This window comes from Alligator sinensis, unplaced genomic scaffold (genome assembly GCF_000455745.1).
Source record: "Alligator sinensis unplaced genomic scaffold, ASM45574v1 scaffold1094_1, whole genome shotgun sequence".
Taxonomy (NCBI): domain Eukaryota; kingdom Metazoa; phylum Chordata; order Crocodylia; family Alligatoridae; genus Alligator; species Alligator sinensis.
The window spans coordinates 678807-695091 of record NW_005842562.1 but is presented as its reverse complement, the minus strand read 5'-3'; the positions used below and the strand labels follow the sequence as shown (position 1 = coordinate 695091).

The window sequence follows — 16285 nt, the reverse complement described above, 5'->3', positions numbered from 1 at the left end:
GCCAACCCCACCAGCGGCATCTGTGGGTGGTTGCCAACCACCAGTCAGTGCTCGCCATCCCACACCCCCGCCACCGACACCACCACGGCCACCTACAGGAGCTACCCACTCGCCACCGCCATGCCCTCACCTCTAACACTGCCGCCACTTGCAGGCAGTCGCCGTGCCCCCCCCCCCCCCCCCCCCCCGCCCCCCCAGCCTTCGGGGGCATGAGCCTCTGGCCATCATCTTTGAATATTTGTGGCGATCAGGGGAAGTCCCAGATGACTGACAAAGGACAAAAATAGTGCACATCTTTAGGAAAAGGATGAAGAAGGATCCAAGGAACTACAGACCAGTCAGCCTCACCTCAGTCCCCAGAACTTGGTACAGGTCCTTAAAGAATCCATTTCTAAGCACTTGGAGGAGAAGGTGATGAGGAGCTTGGATTCACCAAGATTGCCTGATCAATCTGATTGTCTTCTATGATGAGATAAGATAACTGGCTCTGTGGATGTGGGGAAAGCATTGGACGTAATATACTGTGACTTTAGCAAGGCTTTTGATACCATCTCCCACAGCATTCATGCAAGCAAACTGAGGAAGTATGGGTTGGATGAATGGACTGTAAAGTGAATAGAAAACTGGCTGGATTGTCAGGCTTAACAAGTTGTAATCAATGGCTGAATGTCTAGTGGCAGCCGGTATCAAGTGGAGTGCCCCAGGGGTCAGTCCTGGGGCCAGTTTTGTTCAATGCCTTAATCAATGACCTGGAAGATGAAATAGAGTATACCCTCAGCAAGTTTGCAGATGACACCAAGCTGAGGGGTGTAGGAGATACACTGGAGGATAAGGCTAGCATTCAGAGTGACCCAGACAAATTGGAGGATTGAACCAAAAAAAGTCTCATGAGGTGCAGTAAGTACAAGTGCAATGTCCTGCACTTAGGATGGAAGAATCCCATGTACTGCTAGAGCCTGGGAGCTGACTGGCTAAGCAGCAGCTATGCAGAAAGGGACCTGGGGGTTACAGTGGACAATAAGATGGATATGAGCCAGCGGTGTGCCCTTGTTGCCAAGAAGGCTAACAGCAAACTGGGCTGCATTAGTAGGAGCATTGCCAGCAGATCAAGGGAAGCAATTATTCCCCTGTATTCTGCATTGGTAAGGCCACATCTGGTGTCCAGTTTCAGGCCCCCCACTATAGAAAGCATGTGGACAAGTTGGAGAGAAACCAGCAGAGGGAAACCAAAATGGTTCGGGGCTGGGGCACATGACTTATCAGAGGCTGAGGGAACTGGGTTTATTTACTTGGGGAAAAGACGACTGAGATGAGATTTAATAGCAGCCTTTAACTACCTAAAGGGTCATTCCAAAGAGGACAGTGCTCAGTGGAGACAGATGACAGAATGAGGAGCAGTGGTCTCAAGTTGCAGCAAGGGAGGTTTAGGTTTAGGAAAACTCTCTCACTGGGAGGGTGGTGAAGCCCTGGAACAGGTTTCCTAGAGAGGTGGTGGAATCTCCATCCTTTGAGGTATATAATAAGTCCCAGCTTTGGGGCTGGTCCTGCTTTCAGCAGAGGGTTGGACTAGATGGCCTCCTGAGGTCCCGTCCAACCCTAATTTTCTATGATTGATTCTATGATACAAGGCCTGTGAGGAAAAGGCCAAAGTCTACCCTTATATAGCAGAAAGCTTCTTTTTCCATTTTAGCCTTACTCATGCCACAATCAAGACTGTTGTATAGCTTTACTCAAAATAGGTTAGGTATCAGACTGATGGGAGGAATTTTTTTTTAAAAAACCCAAAAAATTAATGCACCTTCTACCAGCATAGCAGGAGCTGCACTGGGGCTAAAGTAACTTTAAGAGAATTCTCTAAAATATCATTATAGACAAGTAAAAGGTCTCTGAATGGCAGCTCCTGCTCACCTGATTGGTCAAGATAAAAGAAGGATTTGGATATCTCATTTCCTAGTGGAATCTGGCCTTGTCTGGACTAGGTTCCCTCTTTAAAATTTTCTACTATTGCTGCTACTATCTTATCTCTGCTGAAGGTAGCAAGAGTGAGAGCACTAGTATAGTCAGGGCTGCTTGCTCTGAGATTTAAAACCATGGGCCGTTTATACATGTGCTCCGGGAGTGGGGTGGGGGGCACTTTAATTAGAGCAGTTTTGAGAGCCGCTCCAATTAAAGCACCAGATCATCATGTTGATCAGTGTCCCCGCACTGAAAAATGGCAGCAGGGGCACTTTAACTGAAGCTCATCAAATGAGCTTTATTTAAAGTACCCCCACCGCCATTTTTCAGTGGGGGGACACTGATACATGCGACGCTGGAGTCTGCTGGAGCACAGTAATTACCACGTTCCAGCAGAGTTGATTAATCAAGTCTGCTCTAGGAGTGCACTGATACAAATTTGTTGGGCCAATACCAATGGCTGTTTCTTAACGAGCCATATCAGCTGATACTGATCCAATTGCCGATATGCAGGTCTGGCTGGTAAGTCTGTCGTGGAGGAAGGGGCGAGCGGGGAGGGAAGGGACATGGGGACGCAGATCGGGGCGCTGGGGTGAGGGAGGGAGTAGGGCTGAGACGAGCTGGGGCTGCGCTGCAGCTGCACATATGCGTGAGGCATTTATCGGCCACATTAATTGGCCACATCAGCCAAAAAAGCTGACTGCTGATGCTGTTAATTTTCTTTATATTGGTGCCCATCTGATATGGGACCAATGTATCGGCGCACCTCTAGTCTGCTCTGACGCGTTGTAATTACAGCAAGTCAGAGCAGCCTCTCTTCACACGTATTGGCGCCATTGGTTTCAAAGCAATCCTGAATAGGGTTAGAAAGCACTGTCAGTAAAATGCCAGAAGCTAAGCTGCATGGGCAGTCTCACTGCTGTCAATGCTAGTGAAGCAGGACTTGTAGTAACAAGAGGAAGAAATTTTTAGGGGGAAAAAAGGCCAGTGGAGATAAAAACTAAAGTTAGTGAAGTGTTCTGAAATCTGATCTTACACAACTCATTAAAATGCTCTCCCACACAGATAAGGGCAAGATTAAACACCAGGTCATACAATCATCCTGCCTCTTCCTCTGCAGCTCCACTAAGTTCCTGGCTCGTCTCCTCTTAAGTAGCTGAATCTTTTTTGTTACTCTTTAGAATCCACAGAGACTCTTCCAGTGTAAAACGAAGCTCAATTGATTCTCAGATACTTACAGCTATAATACCTTTCATATAGGTCTTTCAGCTGCTTGTAATACAAAACGCAAATGTCCTGAAATTGTTCCTAAATAACAATAAATGAACACCTCAAAAATATTTTTTAACTTCATTGTGTTCCAAAATTTTCTATGGTATGAATTTACTGGTACTGTTTGCGACACAATTACTTAAGTTTACTATAAAAGAATATTCACAGAAATCAAGTTCTGAGGTGGCAAAAGAAAGTATTTGCATTAGAAATCTGATTCTAGGAGTTATGCATATCCGAGCAAAGTTGAGTATCAAAGACCTCAAATACTTATAGTGAATTGTTAGTGGAACAAGAATCGCAGCTCATAAACCAATACAGTGTTACAGATCAAGAAATACTCACAGAAATTATTCTATGAATTATTTCAGACAAATACTTTTGGGAAAATCATCAGCTGTTCAGGATAAATCTAAATATGCTTATTTATTGAATTAATTAGCCTCTGCTTTACTACTTACTCAAGTTCTCTCAAACAACTCCAAATGTAGGCCTGAAAAGTCATTAATCCAGACCAGTCTGTCTGGTTTTAATTCTAGTTCAAAAGCTTCATGTTGCATGACTGACACATAATTTTACTGTTATCCTTAAGTACTAAACAGATACACAGTAAGGTTTTCTAGGATCACCTCATTTTTTTTCTGATAGAAAAATGCAGTCAAATCTTATTTCTATCACATATTTTGCATGAAAAATGAGACTAGAAAAGACTGAAATGTATCAGGTCCACAATATTGTCTTTGCTGAAACCACGCTTTCTAGGGAATTAAAATATTTTCCACACAAGAAAAGCGCATCTTTATTTCTTATATTAATGATGATTTCAAATAAACACCATTTTAATTATATATAAAATGGCTGCAATGCACTTTAATGCATGAGTTGCAGTTTCCATCTTTAAAGCTGTTCTCTATACATTTTTAATAGGCAAATCTAGTGAAATGTCATTCTTACTACATTGTGGCTGATAGGAATGGCTGGAGAGAGAGAAATTACTGTGCATCTAAACAACATGTTATTTTCCCCAGATTGTTCTTTACATGCACTACATAGAACACTGGCATGTGTAGCGGGTGCACATGGGTGCACGTACACCCCCTGAGATGGGCCATGCCCCCGAGAAAAGCGCCGGCGACACTTCCAGCCGCAGGCTGCTGCAGCAGGGGGGAGGGGCACGCAGCTGGCCCAGCACAGCAGGCAGGTAGGCAAGGTTTCTTTCTTTAGTTTCTGGGCTTACCCCACAATGCAGGAGGGAGTGGGGTAAGGACAGGGACGAATCATTCACCCCTGCCCCTGTCCTGCTCCCTGCTGCACTGTGGGGATTGTCCCAGGACCCAGCCCGGCTGGGGCCCCACTCACAGTGAATGGAGCCCTGCTCGGGCCGGGTCATGGGACAAGCTGAGCCCGGTGACTCCTGCAGAGTTGCAGTGCCAGGGAGCCAAGGGGGGCACATGCCCCCCCCCCCGATCTTTGCACGGGGCAAGGGTGGGCTGCAGCTGCAAGGCGAGCTGGGCTCTGCCTGCTCCATGCCCCACTGCAGCCTTTTGAAAGTGGAGTGGCACAGCGTCCTGTGCCTCATTGCCTGGCCTGCCCAGCGGCAGGTCACATGGTGGCGCGCCGCTTTCAAAGGCTGCAGTGAGGCGTGGAGCAGGCAGAGCCCAGCTCACCTCGCAGCTGCAGCCCGCCCTTTCCCTGTGCAAAGATCAGGGGGGCCATATGCCCCCCTTCGCTCCCTGGTACTGTGACTCTGAAAAGCCACCGGGCTCTTCCTGGGGGTTACTTAGATGAGGCAGGGTGGGGCAAGGGGCTCCGTCTCCTCCAGCCTGGTGCCACAACCAAGGCTGGCCCTGCCCCGGGTGTTGCGGGGCTGGGGCCGGACCAGGGCCAGTGCGGGGAGGCAGTCAGAGCCAGGGCAGGGCTAAGGGGAGGTGAATGCCGGCACCAGGCAAATGACCCCTGGCATGGGGGAAGGGGCAGCTGCACAGGTGCAGTGGACCCCGTCCCCAAGCCCAAGCCCTGCCCACTGCCAGCCCCAGCCTCGCTCCCTCTCCTCATGGCCCTTTCCCCTCCCCTTTCCCCACAGGCTTTCACAAACAGCCTCCTTTGCGCCCCCCCCTTTTTTTCTCCCCCGGCCCCCCGGTCAGCAATCAGCTGCTTGGAGACTCCCCCCGTCATTAATCGGCTGCTGGTGCCTCCCATGATTAGGAGGCACCAGTCACCCATGTCATAGAACTTGAGAGGCATCTGCTATCCCAGCAGAATTACTGCATCTCATGATCTGAGTGATATTCATGCTAAGTTAGGGACCCAGCTAAGTTGGGGACTGTGCAGCATTTTTTGGTATCAGTCCTGACCCAGTCTTTCCAAATCCCTTTAACCACCCACAGATGAAAAACCTTAGTCCTGCAGTTAAGTTACTACCACATCTCACTTGTGATTTAAGAGCAAGAAAGACAGCACAAGAGCAAGAGTGAAGGAGAGCAAAAGCGAAAGTGAGAGAGAAATGTAAGCAGTCTTACAGACCCAGTCCAATGTGACATATGAGAGAGAATAAAAAAACTACCTAAGCTTGTAAGAAAGTAGGCTCGATGAGCTCTCTGAATGTTCATCTTCAAAACACTCTTCCCTTCCTTCATAAGTAAATTGGTTATATGGTAAGTAGAGAGGTGTAGACTTAGCTGATGGTGACTGTGAGGCTTCAGTCTGTGATGTAGAAGGACCTGGTTGCTGACTTTCATGCATTTTCACATCACTGTGTTCTGTTACTTTAGACAGGATCCTATCAATGGTTTTGTAATAAGGCCAGTCAGGTGCAACAGTTTCACTATCAGTCATGCATTTTAATTTCCTGTAATGAAAGACACATAACATTAAGGTCTGATAATACAAAATAAGCATTTCATGTAAATCTTACAGCTTCATTTAGTGTCTGAAGCAATTTTTCATATAAAACTTTGATCATTTGACAGTCAAACTAGAAATACTTAATGAGAACAAAGACAGACAGAGTTTGGGAGTTTTAATTTCCAGTAAGGTCATTAAAATTATTTTCAGGATTTTATCCTGTGATACAAAGACGCATATTTTCCAAAGTTGAGCTAAGTACCAATGCAAAAGAAAAACAGCTTCTACCAGTGAAGAGAAATATTTAAGTAATTTAAGTAACCAATATGCTTGTCAAACAATGCTAAATATTTACCCTTACCAGCTGCCAAACTGACCATTCTTATTGAGGTCTAACTGAATGTATTATTATAATAAAGACTACTGAGAGAACCATTGCCTTTACACTAAATGGAAATCTACGCCATGCCTTACTCCATTAACAAAGAATAGAGACGTTCCCTTAATTCAAGTGATAGTCGCATGGCACCAGCATGATGCAGGGAACAGTCATAGTGGGTGGGAACTATAGTAACAAGCATAATGTTGGAGATATTTATAGATGTACCACAAAGTTTATGTCCATTTAGAAAGAGTTGAAGGATTCTTGACAGACTTGACTTGGAACTAGGCTGTTCTCAGTGGTGGCAGGTGACAGAGCAAGGAGCAATGGGCTCAAGTTGCAGCAAGGGAGGGTTAAGTTGGATATTAGGAAAAATTCTCTCACTAGTAGGGTGGTGAAGCACTGGAACAGGTTCAGGGGTAGGCAAAATGTGGCCCACAGGCCGGATGCGGCCCGCCAAGCTATTCTCTCCAGCCCGCAGGGCCCCTAAAAATGTAGAAAATGAATATTAATCTGTCCTGGATTGCCTGTCATGTGGCCCTCGAAGGCTTGCCAAAACTCAGTAAGCGGCCCTCCGCCCAAAATAACTGCCCGCCCCAGGGTTACCTAGAGAGTTGGTGGAATCTCCATCCTTGGAGGTTTTTAATGCCCGGCCCTGGCTGGAATGATCTAATTGGGGCTGGTCCTGCTTTGAGCAGGGGGTTGGACTACATGGCCTCCTGAGGTCCCTTCCAACCCTCATTTTTTATGATTCTATGACTTTGTCCTTCATATATATCCCTTTATGAAGGCATGTAAGGCAGTTACTTACCTGATCCAAACTTTCCTCCATCACACAGACTTGGTATTGTTTGTATACTTTTTGACCTCAAGATCATATAACTTAAAACTCAAGTTCACAGAAAACTGTATGAACTGTAAAAAAAAAATGGTCACCCAAATCACTGAGAGATTTATTTTTGGTTATATCCAGGGTTCCAGGTTTTCCGTTTCCTGCAGAAAAATGAGGATTTTCCCCTTTGAAGTGGAAAACCATGGGTTTCCCCTTTTGCAAACAGCTCTCCACAGGCTGGCAGAGTTCCAGCCTGCAACAAGCTGTTTGCAAAATGGGTACAAAACCCTAAACCCTGTCTAAAGGGAAAGGGGAAGGGGGAGGGGGCATGGGCAGGGCCTGAGAATTTAAGACTAGCCAGGGCTGACTCAGACTCACTTTGCCTCCTGCAGCCTTCGGAGTAAGTAGGGCCTGGGGAGGTAGGGGGCTATGGGTTGGGAATGAGGGGGCCAGTGATTTCCTGGTCCCTGCGTGGCCCCTGGATCTGATTTTACAGGTTTTGGGGCCTGCCGATTGGCCCTATAGGGAAGCGGTGGATGGGAAGCCTGGTGACAGGCAGGGCAAGTGAGATGGAAGAGGGAAGGGAGAGGAGGAGGAGGAAAAGAAGTGGGAGAGGGTTATCCATGGGGCCAGAAGGGGTCTTCTAGTCCCGAGCCGCCACCCACCCACTGTCCCCACGCGAGTTTCCGGCCCATCGCAGTCCCTACCCCGCTACCCCTATCCTGCTGTCCCCAGGTGCTCACTGCCCAGATGGTTCCAAAAGGTGGCAGTGGGTACATCAAAGCGCTCAGCATCCATAGTGCCTGGGCCAGACCAGGCTAGTGCAGAGCGTCTCGGCAGAGCAGCTCCACGATCTGCAGTGGGGACAAGCGCTGGCAGCCCTGGGCAGTGTGCAAGGGCTGGCCAGAGCCGCAGTGAGCCTACAGCAGTTGGGGCAGCCCAACTCTGCCAGGACATGCTGCTGCCATCTGGAACCAGTTGAGTGGTGAGTGCCTACGAGCAGGAAAGCAAGGGCAGTAGGGCAGGGACTGTGGTGGACTGGGGACTCTCATTGGGGCAGCAGGCAAGGAGCAGCAGTCTCCACTTGGTGGGGGCTAAAAGGTGGCTGGCCCCATGGGTGGCCCCGCATACATCCCCATCCCACTTCCCCTTCCTCTTCCTCTCCTCCCTCCCACCTGCCCTGCCTGCTGCTGGGCTTCCCTTGGCTTGGAAGCAAAATGCAGGACACACATGGGGCACTGGCAGGGTTGGTGGGGCTATGGCTTGCAAATGAGGGGCAATGGCATAGGCAGGAGCAAGGCACTGGCATGTCAGGGTTGTTTAGTGTCCCAAAGCAGCGGGAGGTGACAACCACAGTTGCACCTATGTCCTGGTGCAGGGGGACAGCTGCTCCTAGAAGGGAGTAAGTGGGGGATAGGCAGGGGCTGCAGATCAGAAGTGAGGGGCACTGGCAGGGCTGTGGCTTTGCAGTGAGGGGCACTGGCATATCATGGCTGCTCAGTGCCATAAAACAGCAGGGGGGCAGCTGCAGCTGGACCCGCATCCTGGTGAGCGAAGGGGCAGGGAGACGTCTGATTTTCCATAATAAAAAAAACCAAAATCAAATGCCAAAATATATAGGTATTTAGAATTTATTTTATTACAATACACACACACACACACACACACACACACAGATACTCCTCACTTAACACCATTCCGGTTAGCATTGTTTTGTTATTACATCACTGATCTATTAAGGAACATACTCGTTTAAAGTTGTGCAATGTCCCGTTATAACATTGTTTGGCCACTGCCTGCTAGTGAGACAGGCGGTGAGACAGGGGACGTCACATGCATGTATGTATATGCACATGGCCCCAGGCAGCCTGCAGAGCAGCTCCAGCAGGTAAGTGATGGGGGGAGATGGGGATTGAGGTCCCTGTAGGGAGGGAGCTAGGCAAGGCTGGGACTGCTGCCCAGCTGGGTAGGGCTTGGGGCCCAGGGCCACAATGCACAGCTGCAGGGCCCCAGCATGAAGCAGGACGGGGCTGCATGTGGCTTGTCTGGGGGAGGGGGAGAGCTGGCTCCCTGCTGCCACACGCACTCCCAAATCTGTACCCGGGGCAGGCGCAAGCTGCAGACCTGGGCTCCCACCCTGCTTTACTCCCCTGGGGCCTCCGCAGCCCTGTGGGCATGACCCAGTGTGACTGGGGAAAGCGGGGCCATGTGGGGATCTCCTCACTGCTGCTCCCCCCCCCCCCCCCCCCCCCCGGGGGTGTGCCCCCCCCCCCAGCCCTGGCGATGTATCACCTGTTTGTGCTGCTGCTTTGAGGGGCGCAGCCCCATGCGCAGGAGGCGCATTGCTAGGGCAGCAGGGGGGTGAGCAGTGGTAAGGAGATCCCTGTGCAGCCCTGCTGTTCCCAGCCATGCTAGGTCATGCCTGCTGGGCTGCGGAGGCTGCAGGGGAGCAAAGTAGGGCAGAGCTGGCAATGGCTAGCAGGGCTGTGGAGGCCCCAGGGAAGCAAAGCAGGGTGGAAGCCCAAGCCCACAGTCTGTGCCTGCCCAGGGTACAGATCTGGGGGGCGTGGGTCCCCACAGCCCCCTGGGATATGTGTGGCAGTGGAGAGCCGGCCCCCCACTGGACGAGCTACCCGCAGCCCGAACCTGCTCCCCAATGGGGCCCTGCAGCCATGCATTGCAGCCCCGAGCCCCAAATGCCACCTGGCTGTGCAGCAACCCCAGCCCTGCCCAGCCCCCTCCCTACAGGGGACTCAATCCCCCTCTCCCCCCCACCACTTGCCTGCAGGAGTGCACACGGCAGTGGAGAGCCACCCCACCCAAGGCCTCAGCACGGGCAAGCAGGGCACAGAGCTGCGGACCCAGATATATAATGTATTTTGTCTGGGGAAAAAAATTTCCCTGGAACCTAACCCTCCCTATTTACATTAATTCTTATGGGGAAATTGGATTCATTTAACATCATTTCACTTAAAGGTGCATTTTTCAAAAACCTAACTACAACGTTAAGATGTGTGTGTGTGTGTGTGTGCGCGCGCGCATATAAATGAATATATATGTATGTGTGTGTGTGTGTGTGTGTGTGATACATCACATATTATACATAAATATATATTATATGTACATATGTACACATACACGTACGTGTGTGACATTTCATTTTAAATCACAGAGAAACACAGACCTTAGGTTTTTTTAATCAGAGAATTTGGGAGGGTTTATCAGAGCATTCTGGATTTTTTAACAAAGAAAACCAGGATCCCTAGTTATATCCCTACTTTAGATCTTGCAACTGTTAAGCCAGATTGTTTCAAAGGGACAGGAGAGAGATAAGAATAAAGATAAATGCTTCACATAAGTAAAATTTGAATTAACAGACCTAGAAAATAAACAAAAAATGGTTTCTGCTAGCAGAAAGCAGATTCCATCTGATGAAAATAGGAAAAGAACTGGATTTGATAGCTGACCTACCATTTTCATAAAACATGCACTCTGGACTGGTGAATGGAGAGGAAGGGAGTTTTTTCTTAGGTTCTGATGCAGTTTAGCATGCACGTATGCTACAAGGTATGATGAGATTTTTAGCTATGGGAACTACATATAATAGAAATGAAAAGCAAAGCCTGTATCAAAGAAGTCTGTATTTTTATTCCCTCAATGCATTAAAAATTTTAATTTTTTTTTTTTATGTTTCATAACCAGCTGATGCAATTTCATCAGAGAATATTTGACAGACCATGTATATTTATACATCTTTTAAACCTGGAATAGCTTGTCACAAAATAACTAAATACAGGACTGACAACAACTTGTCCATTTGATCCAAATACCTTTTAACTTAGCTGTTTAAATTATTTGCAATAAAACATTTTTGCAATAATAAGAAGCTCACAATCTTAACAGCAAAGATTAATGATAATTAAAATGTGGGTTTTGGTGGGAGCTGGTGTTTGCTGAACTTGGACCTCTAATGGAGGAACTCTCTAATGGAAGATCTCTGATGGCAAACTGGTAACCCACATGAACCACATTAGCAGCATCTGTTGTCTGATGGAGCAGCTAACTACAAGTGTGGAGCAGCTGGCAACAGCCAATGATCTCCCCAGTGGTTAAAAACTCATCTCAATGGCAAGAGGGCAGATGAGCCCAAGCATGAGAGTCACTAATGGAAAAACTAACATATGAACTCATGTAGATCAACAGCAGCTAAGACACTGGTGCCACAGTGTAGTTCTCCATAACAGGGCAATGTCACCAAGTAGCATGAACAACATCACTCTGAGGACATTTGAATTAACCTCACTGATAATCAGGGACTGCATTTCCCTAGTGCTTCATAATTGCAGCAGCTTTTTTTCAGTTCCATTGGGCTTGAAGTATACTGGTGTTGGACTTCATTTGTAGTTTTATCTTTTATATAGCTTAGCATAAGCTAAAACTCCATTTTGTTTTATGTAGCCATCTTAATGTTTTTCTATTTCTTGTTTTGTATGAATGTGGTACGTGTGTGGTCAGGCAAGAAAGAAAATAGAAACTTAAGATGCAAACAGTAGGAATATTTGCCTTCCTACTATTGCTGTAGAATTGATGTATGACCAATTAAAAAAACTAGGTGTATATAAGTCAGAGAGAGAGGGTGATCTTCATCCAAAAGTGCTGAAGGACCTGGCCAAAGTCATTGCAGAACCCCTGGTCAAACTTCCACAACTCGTGGTACCCTGGAAAAGTCCCAGAGGACCGGAAGAGGGCCAATGCTGTGCCCATCCACTAGAAGGGCAGGAGGGAGGACCCGGGTAAGTATAGGCCAATCAGCCTAAACTTCCATCCTAGGGAAAATCCTAGAAAAGTTCATAAGGAGTCTATCTGCAATAAGCTTGCAGAAGGTAAGATTCAGAATGACAGCCAACATAGCTTTGTCATGGGCAGGTCTTGCCTTACCAACCTCATCTCCTTCTATGACCAGGTAACTCGCTACCTGGGCACAAGAAAGCAGGTTTTCATTGTGTACCTAGACTTCCAAAAGCCCTTTGTGATCTGGTATCCCACGATGTCCTCACAAGAAAATTAGAGGGTTGTGGGCTTAACTCCAAGACACTCAGGTAGGTGAGAAACTGGCTGCAGGACAGAACCCAGAGAGGTCGTAGTGAACAGATCCGTGTCATCCTGGCGAGAAGTGGGCAATGGTGTCCCGCAGGGGTCAGTGCTCGGTCCAGTACTTTTCAACATCTTTATTAATGATTTGTATGTGGGGGTGAAGAGCTCACTGGCCAAGTTCGCGGATGACACCAAGTTATGGGGAAGTGTGGTCATGCTTGAAGATAGCTTACAGATATAGGCGGACCTAGACAGGCTAGCAAGTTGAGCGGATCAGAATTTAATGTATTTCAACGTCGAGAAATGCAAAGTGCTCCACTTTGGAATGAGCAATCCCCAACACACCCACAGGCTTGGCGGCACCAAACTGACTAGCACCATGAATGAAAGGGGGTAATAATAGACCACGGTATGACTATGAGCCGGCAGTGCGATGCTGTAGCCAGTAAGGCAAATAATACTCTGGCATGCATCAATCGATGCATCTCCAGCAAAACCAAAGAGGCAATTCTTCCACTCCATTCAGCACTGGTGAGACCACAGCTGGAGTACTGCATCCAGTTCTGGGCACCACACTTTTTACAAGGGCGTGGACAAGCTTGAGAGAATCCAAAGAAGAGCCACCCGTATGATCAGAGTCTTAAAAGGCAAACCATACGAGGAAAGGCTGAGGGATCTGGGATGCTTCAGCCTGAGGAAAAGAAAGCTAACAAGGGACCTGGTAACAGCTTACCGCTACACCAGGGCAGTACATCAAGGGCTCAGTAAGCCACTGTTCACCAGGGCACCCGAGGGGGAAACCAGGAGTAATGACCACAAACTCCTGGAAGATCGATTCAGGCTCAACCTTAGGAAAAATTTCTTCACAGTCAGGGTGTCCAGACTGTGGATAAGCTCCCTCCAGAGGTGGTGCAATCACCTACCCTGGAAATCTTCAAGAGGAGACTGGACAGTCACTTCGCTGGGGTCACCTGACCCCCAGTTATCTTTCCTGCTTGGTGCAGGGGGCTGGACCTGATGGGCTCCAAGGTCTCTTCCAGCCTTACAATTTATGAATCTGGGTTATGTGAGAATGTGTATGTTAATATGTGTCTATAAGTATAATGATTTAAACAATAAGGATATAATGGCTTAATAGTTTGTGTTTTCAATAAACGTGGTGGCATATTGCCTTATTCCCCTGAAAATAGATCCTGCTTGTCTTTCTTTATACACAGTACTCTTTGTGCGTACCACACTGGCACAAAACAGCAGTGGTGGCACTGTGCAAAGTACCATCACTTTAATCCATTCACACACTCCCACAGTCATGGCATCCTTCTGAAAACCTGTAGGGATATATGAGTGACAGTGACAGACATGGTAACACTGGAAGTAATAGTCATGAACCTGTACTCAGGTAGCAGAGGCTGTAATTACTGGATGTCTGAAGCAAACAGCAGTTTCGTCCAGTAAACTGCTGGGTGATTGAGGAGCCCTATTTGGAGAAAGCCCTTGGCTCATTCCAAATTAGGGGTAGCACAAACAAGATGAGATGCTTTTAAACAACCTTTCACATGGACTGGACCAGATAGCCACATCAGCTAGGTTAATTTGTGCACTTGAACATCAAACAAAAATGTTTGCTTCCTCTATATAGCGTCACGGAAAGTCCACACACTATTGGATATACCCGAAGAAAACCAGCCTGCTTAGAGGACAGCCTGTCACCAGAAAACTGTAATAATATAGATCCTCTCCTTGGACTGTAACCATGTTGTGGTAGAGAGGCTTGTGTGTACCATTGACTCTTAGAGTTATGTCATTTGGAGCTTTGTATTCCTAGTAGGGTCTCTCCTGGCAAACAGGTTTGAGGCGAGGTCCCAGTCTAAGCATGGTCCAAACTCCTGAAGACCCCAACAGCAGAACACTTGAGGACCTGCTGGTTCTCTGAGGCTTTGAAGGTGGATGAGGGCTGCCAAGGGATAGATCCTTGCCACTGGGTTCTGGGCTCCTTCTTGTTGAGTTCATGCGGCTGTCGCTTGTGCACCAGCTTCCCCACATTAAAAGATGTTGCGCGCAGGCCTCTGCCAGGCATGTTAACATATCCCACAAACCAAGTCCCGTGGCGATGGATGAGTTGGGGTGGGGACAGGAACAGTGATCCCTGGAAGTCCCTAGTCCCAAATCTGAACATAGGCAGTGGTCATGTGCTGGTCTTTTTGCACTTACCGAGACACAAATACAATTTGGCATCTGCAGCCAGGACTGAGCAGTCCTCTTTTGGACCCCCTCTGCTCACCTTGACTGGGGAAGGGGCTAGAAAAGGTGCCCTAAACATAGGCTGCATTGCCCCATCCAGTGGGATCACTCTACCTGTGGCTGAAACCATCAAAATTAAGTACTGAAATTTGTCACATGTAACGTCAGCACTCCCATGGATTCCCTGAACAGTGAGTGTCCTGGAAGAAGAACTGCCATAGAAGTTAGCGAACTTGCAAGATATGACATCAATATTGCTGTTAAGTGAGACCCACTCGGCAGATGAAGGCTAACTGCAAGAAGGAGGTGGCTACACCTTTTTTGGAAAGGAAAGTCACCTGAAGAGAGGCACATTCACAGGGTTGGCTTTGCCATCAAGAACAAGACTGTTAGCTTTCAGAACTCCTGTCAGCATTAACAAATGCCTTATAACTCTCTGCCTTAAGCTCAGTAACAACCAGTATGCTATGGTCATCACCAGTACATAGGCCCCGACACTAGACTATAAAGAAGTCAACAAGGAACAGGTCTACTGTGCTCTTGACACAGTCCTGACTGCCACTGCCAAGGAAAACAAGCTCATCCTCAGAAGTGACTTCAACACAAGAGCTGGGTGACACACTGAACTCTGGAGTGACACCACTGGGAAAGAGAGGGTGGGGAAAGTCAATCCCAATGGTACCTTTCTCCTCAGAAAATGTGCAGAGCATGATTTGCTCATCATGTATACTATCTTCAGACAGTGTGACAATTATAAAACCACTTGGAAGCACCCATGCTCTAATCACTGGCACCTTCTCAACTAAATTATTGTCAGAGCCCTTGATCATACCAATGCCCATATCACCCAAGTCCTGAGAGGTGCAGATGATTGTTGGACGGACCACCTTTTAGATCAATCGATGCAAGTCATACAGCTTGCACCACAACAACATAAACAACCAAAAGGAATGTGGAAGAGATTTAAAATCAAGGCACTCCAAAACCAAGCTAGATATGAGGCTCTTCAGCAATGCCTTACTGAGAGGCTGTCTGACCCACCTGACTACATCAAGGACATCCAGGTACATTGGGAGCAACTTAAGCACATTATTCACAAGGCATGCACTGAATCAATTGGATACTCCACTTACCATCAAAAAGATTAGAGTTCCATCAGAAATTCAACAATCACCATCCCTCCATCCAACTTTCTCTAGAATACTCCAGCACCAGCATCTCCTTTTTAGACACGATGATCAGTAACCAAAATGATAAAATACAGACCACGTTATACAAGAAACCCACAGACCAACATACATATCTGCACAGAACCAGCAATCACCCTAAACACACCAAAAAAGCTGTGATATACAGCCAAGCCCTCACAGACCACCGCATTTGTACTGAAGAGAATACCCGGGATCGCCACCTCACCAATCTTAAAAAGGCTTTCACCCAACAAGGACACTCCTCCAGAGAGGTAGATCGCACGTTTGAAAGAGCCACCCGGATACCATGTGAAGAACTGCTGCAGTACAAAACCCGCCCCCCACAAATTGCACACCACTGGTTATGATGTATCACCCCTCCCTTGAACCTGTATGAAAAATCCTCAAACAACTGCAACCCATACTAGAAAGAGACCCTATTCTTAAAAAGATCTTCCCAGAGCCACCCATCCT

At 47.5% G+C, this 16285-nt stretch overlaps 1 protein-coding gene across 1 annotated transcript in view; it reads right to left on the bottom strand.

Annotated features, from left to right (window-relative positions):
• The window catches only part of MSANTD1 (Myb/SANT DNA binding domain containing 1), a 49175-nt gene that overhangs the window by 11605 nt on the left and 21285 nt on the right, over positions 1 to 16285 (bottom strand). The window contains exon 3 of the mRNA XM_025214079.1: positions 5792 to 6076. Coding sequence (XP_025069864.1) covers positions 5792 to 6076 — 285 coding nt within the window. The remainder of the gene's footprint in view (positions 1 to 5791; positions 6077 to 16285) is intronic.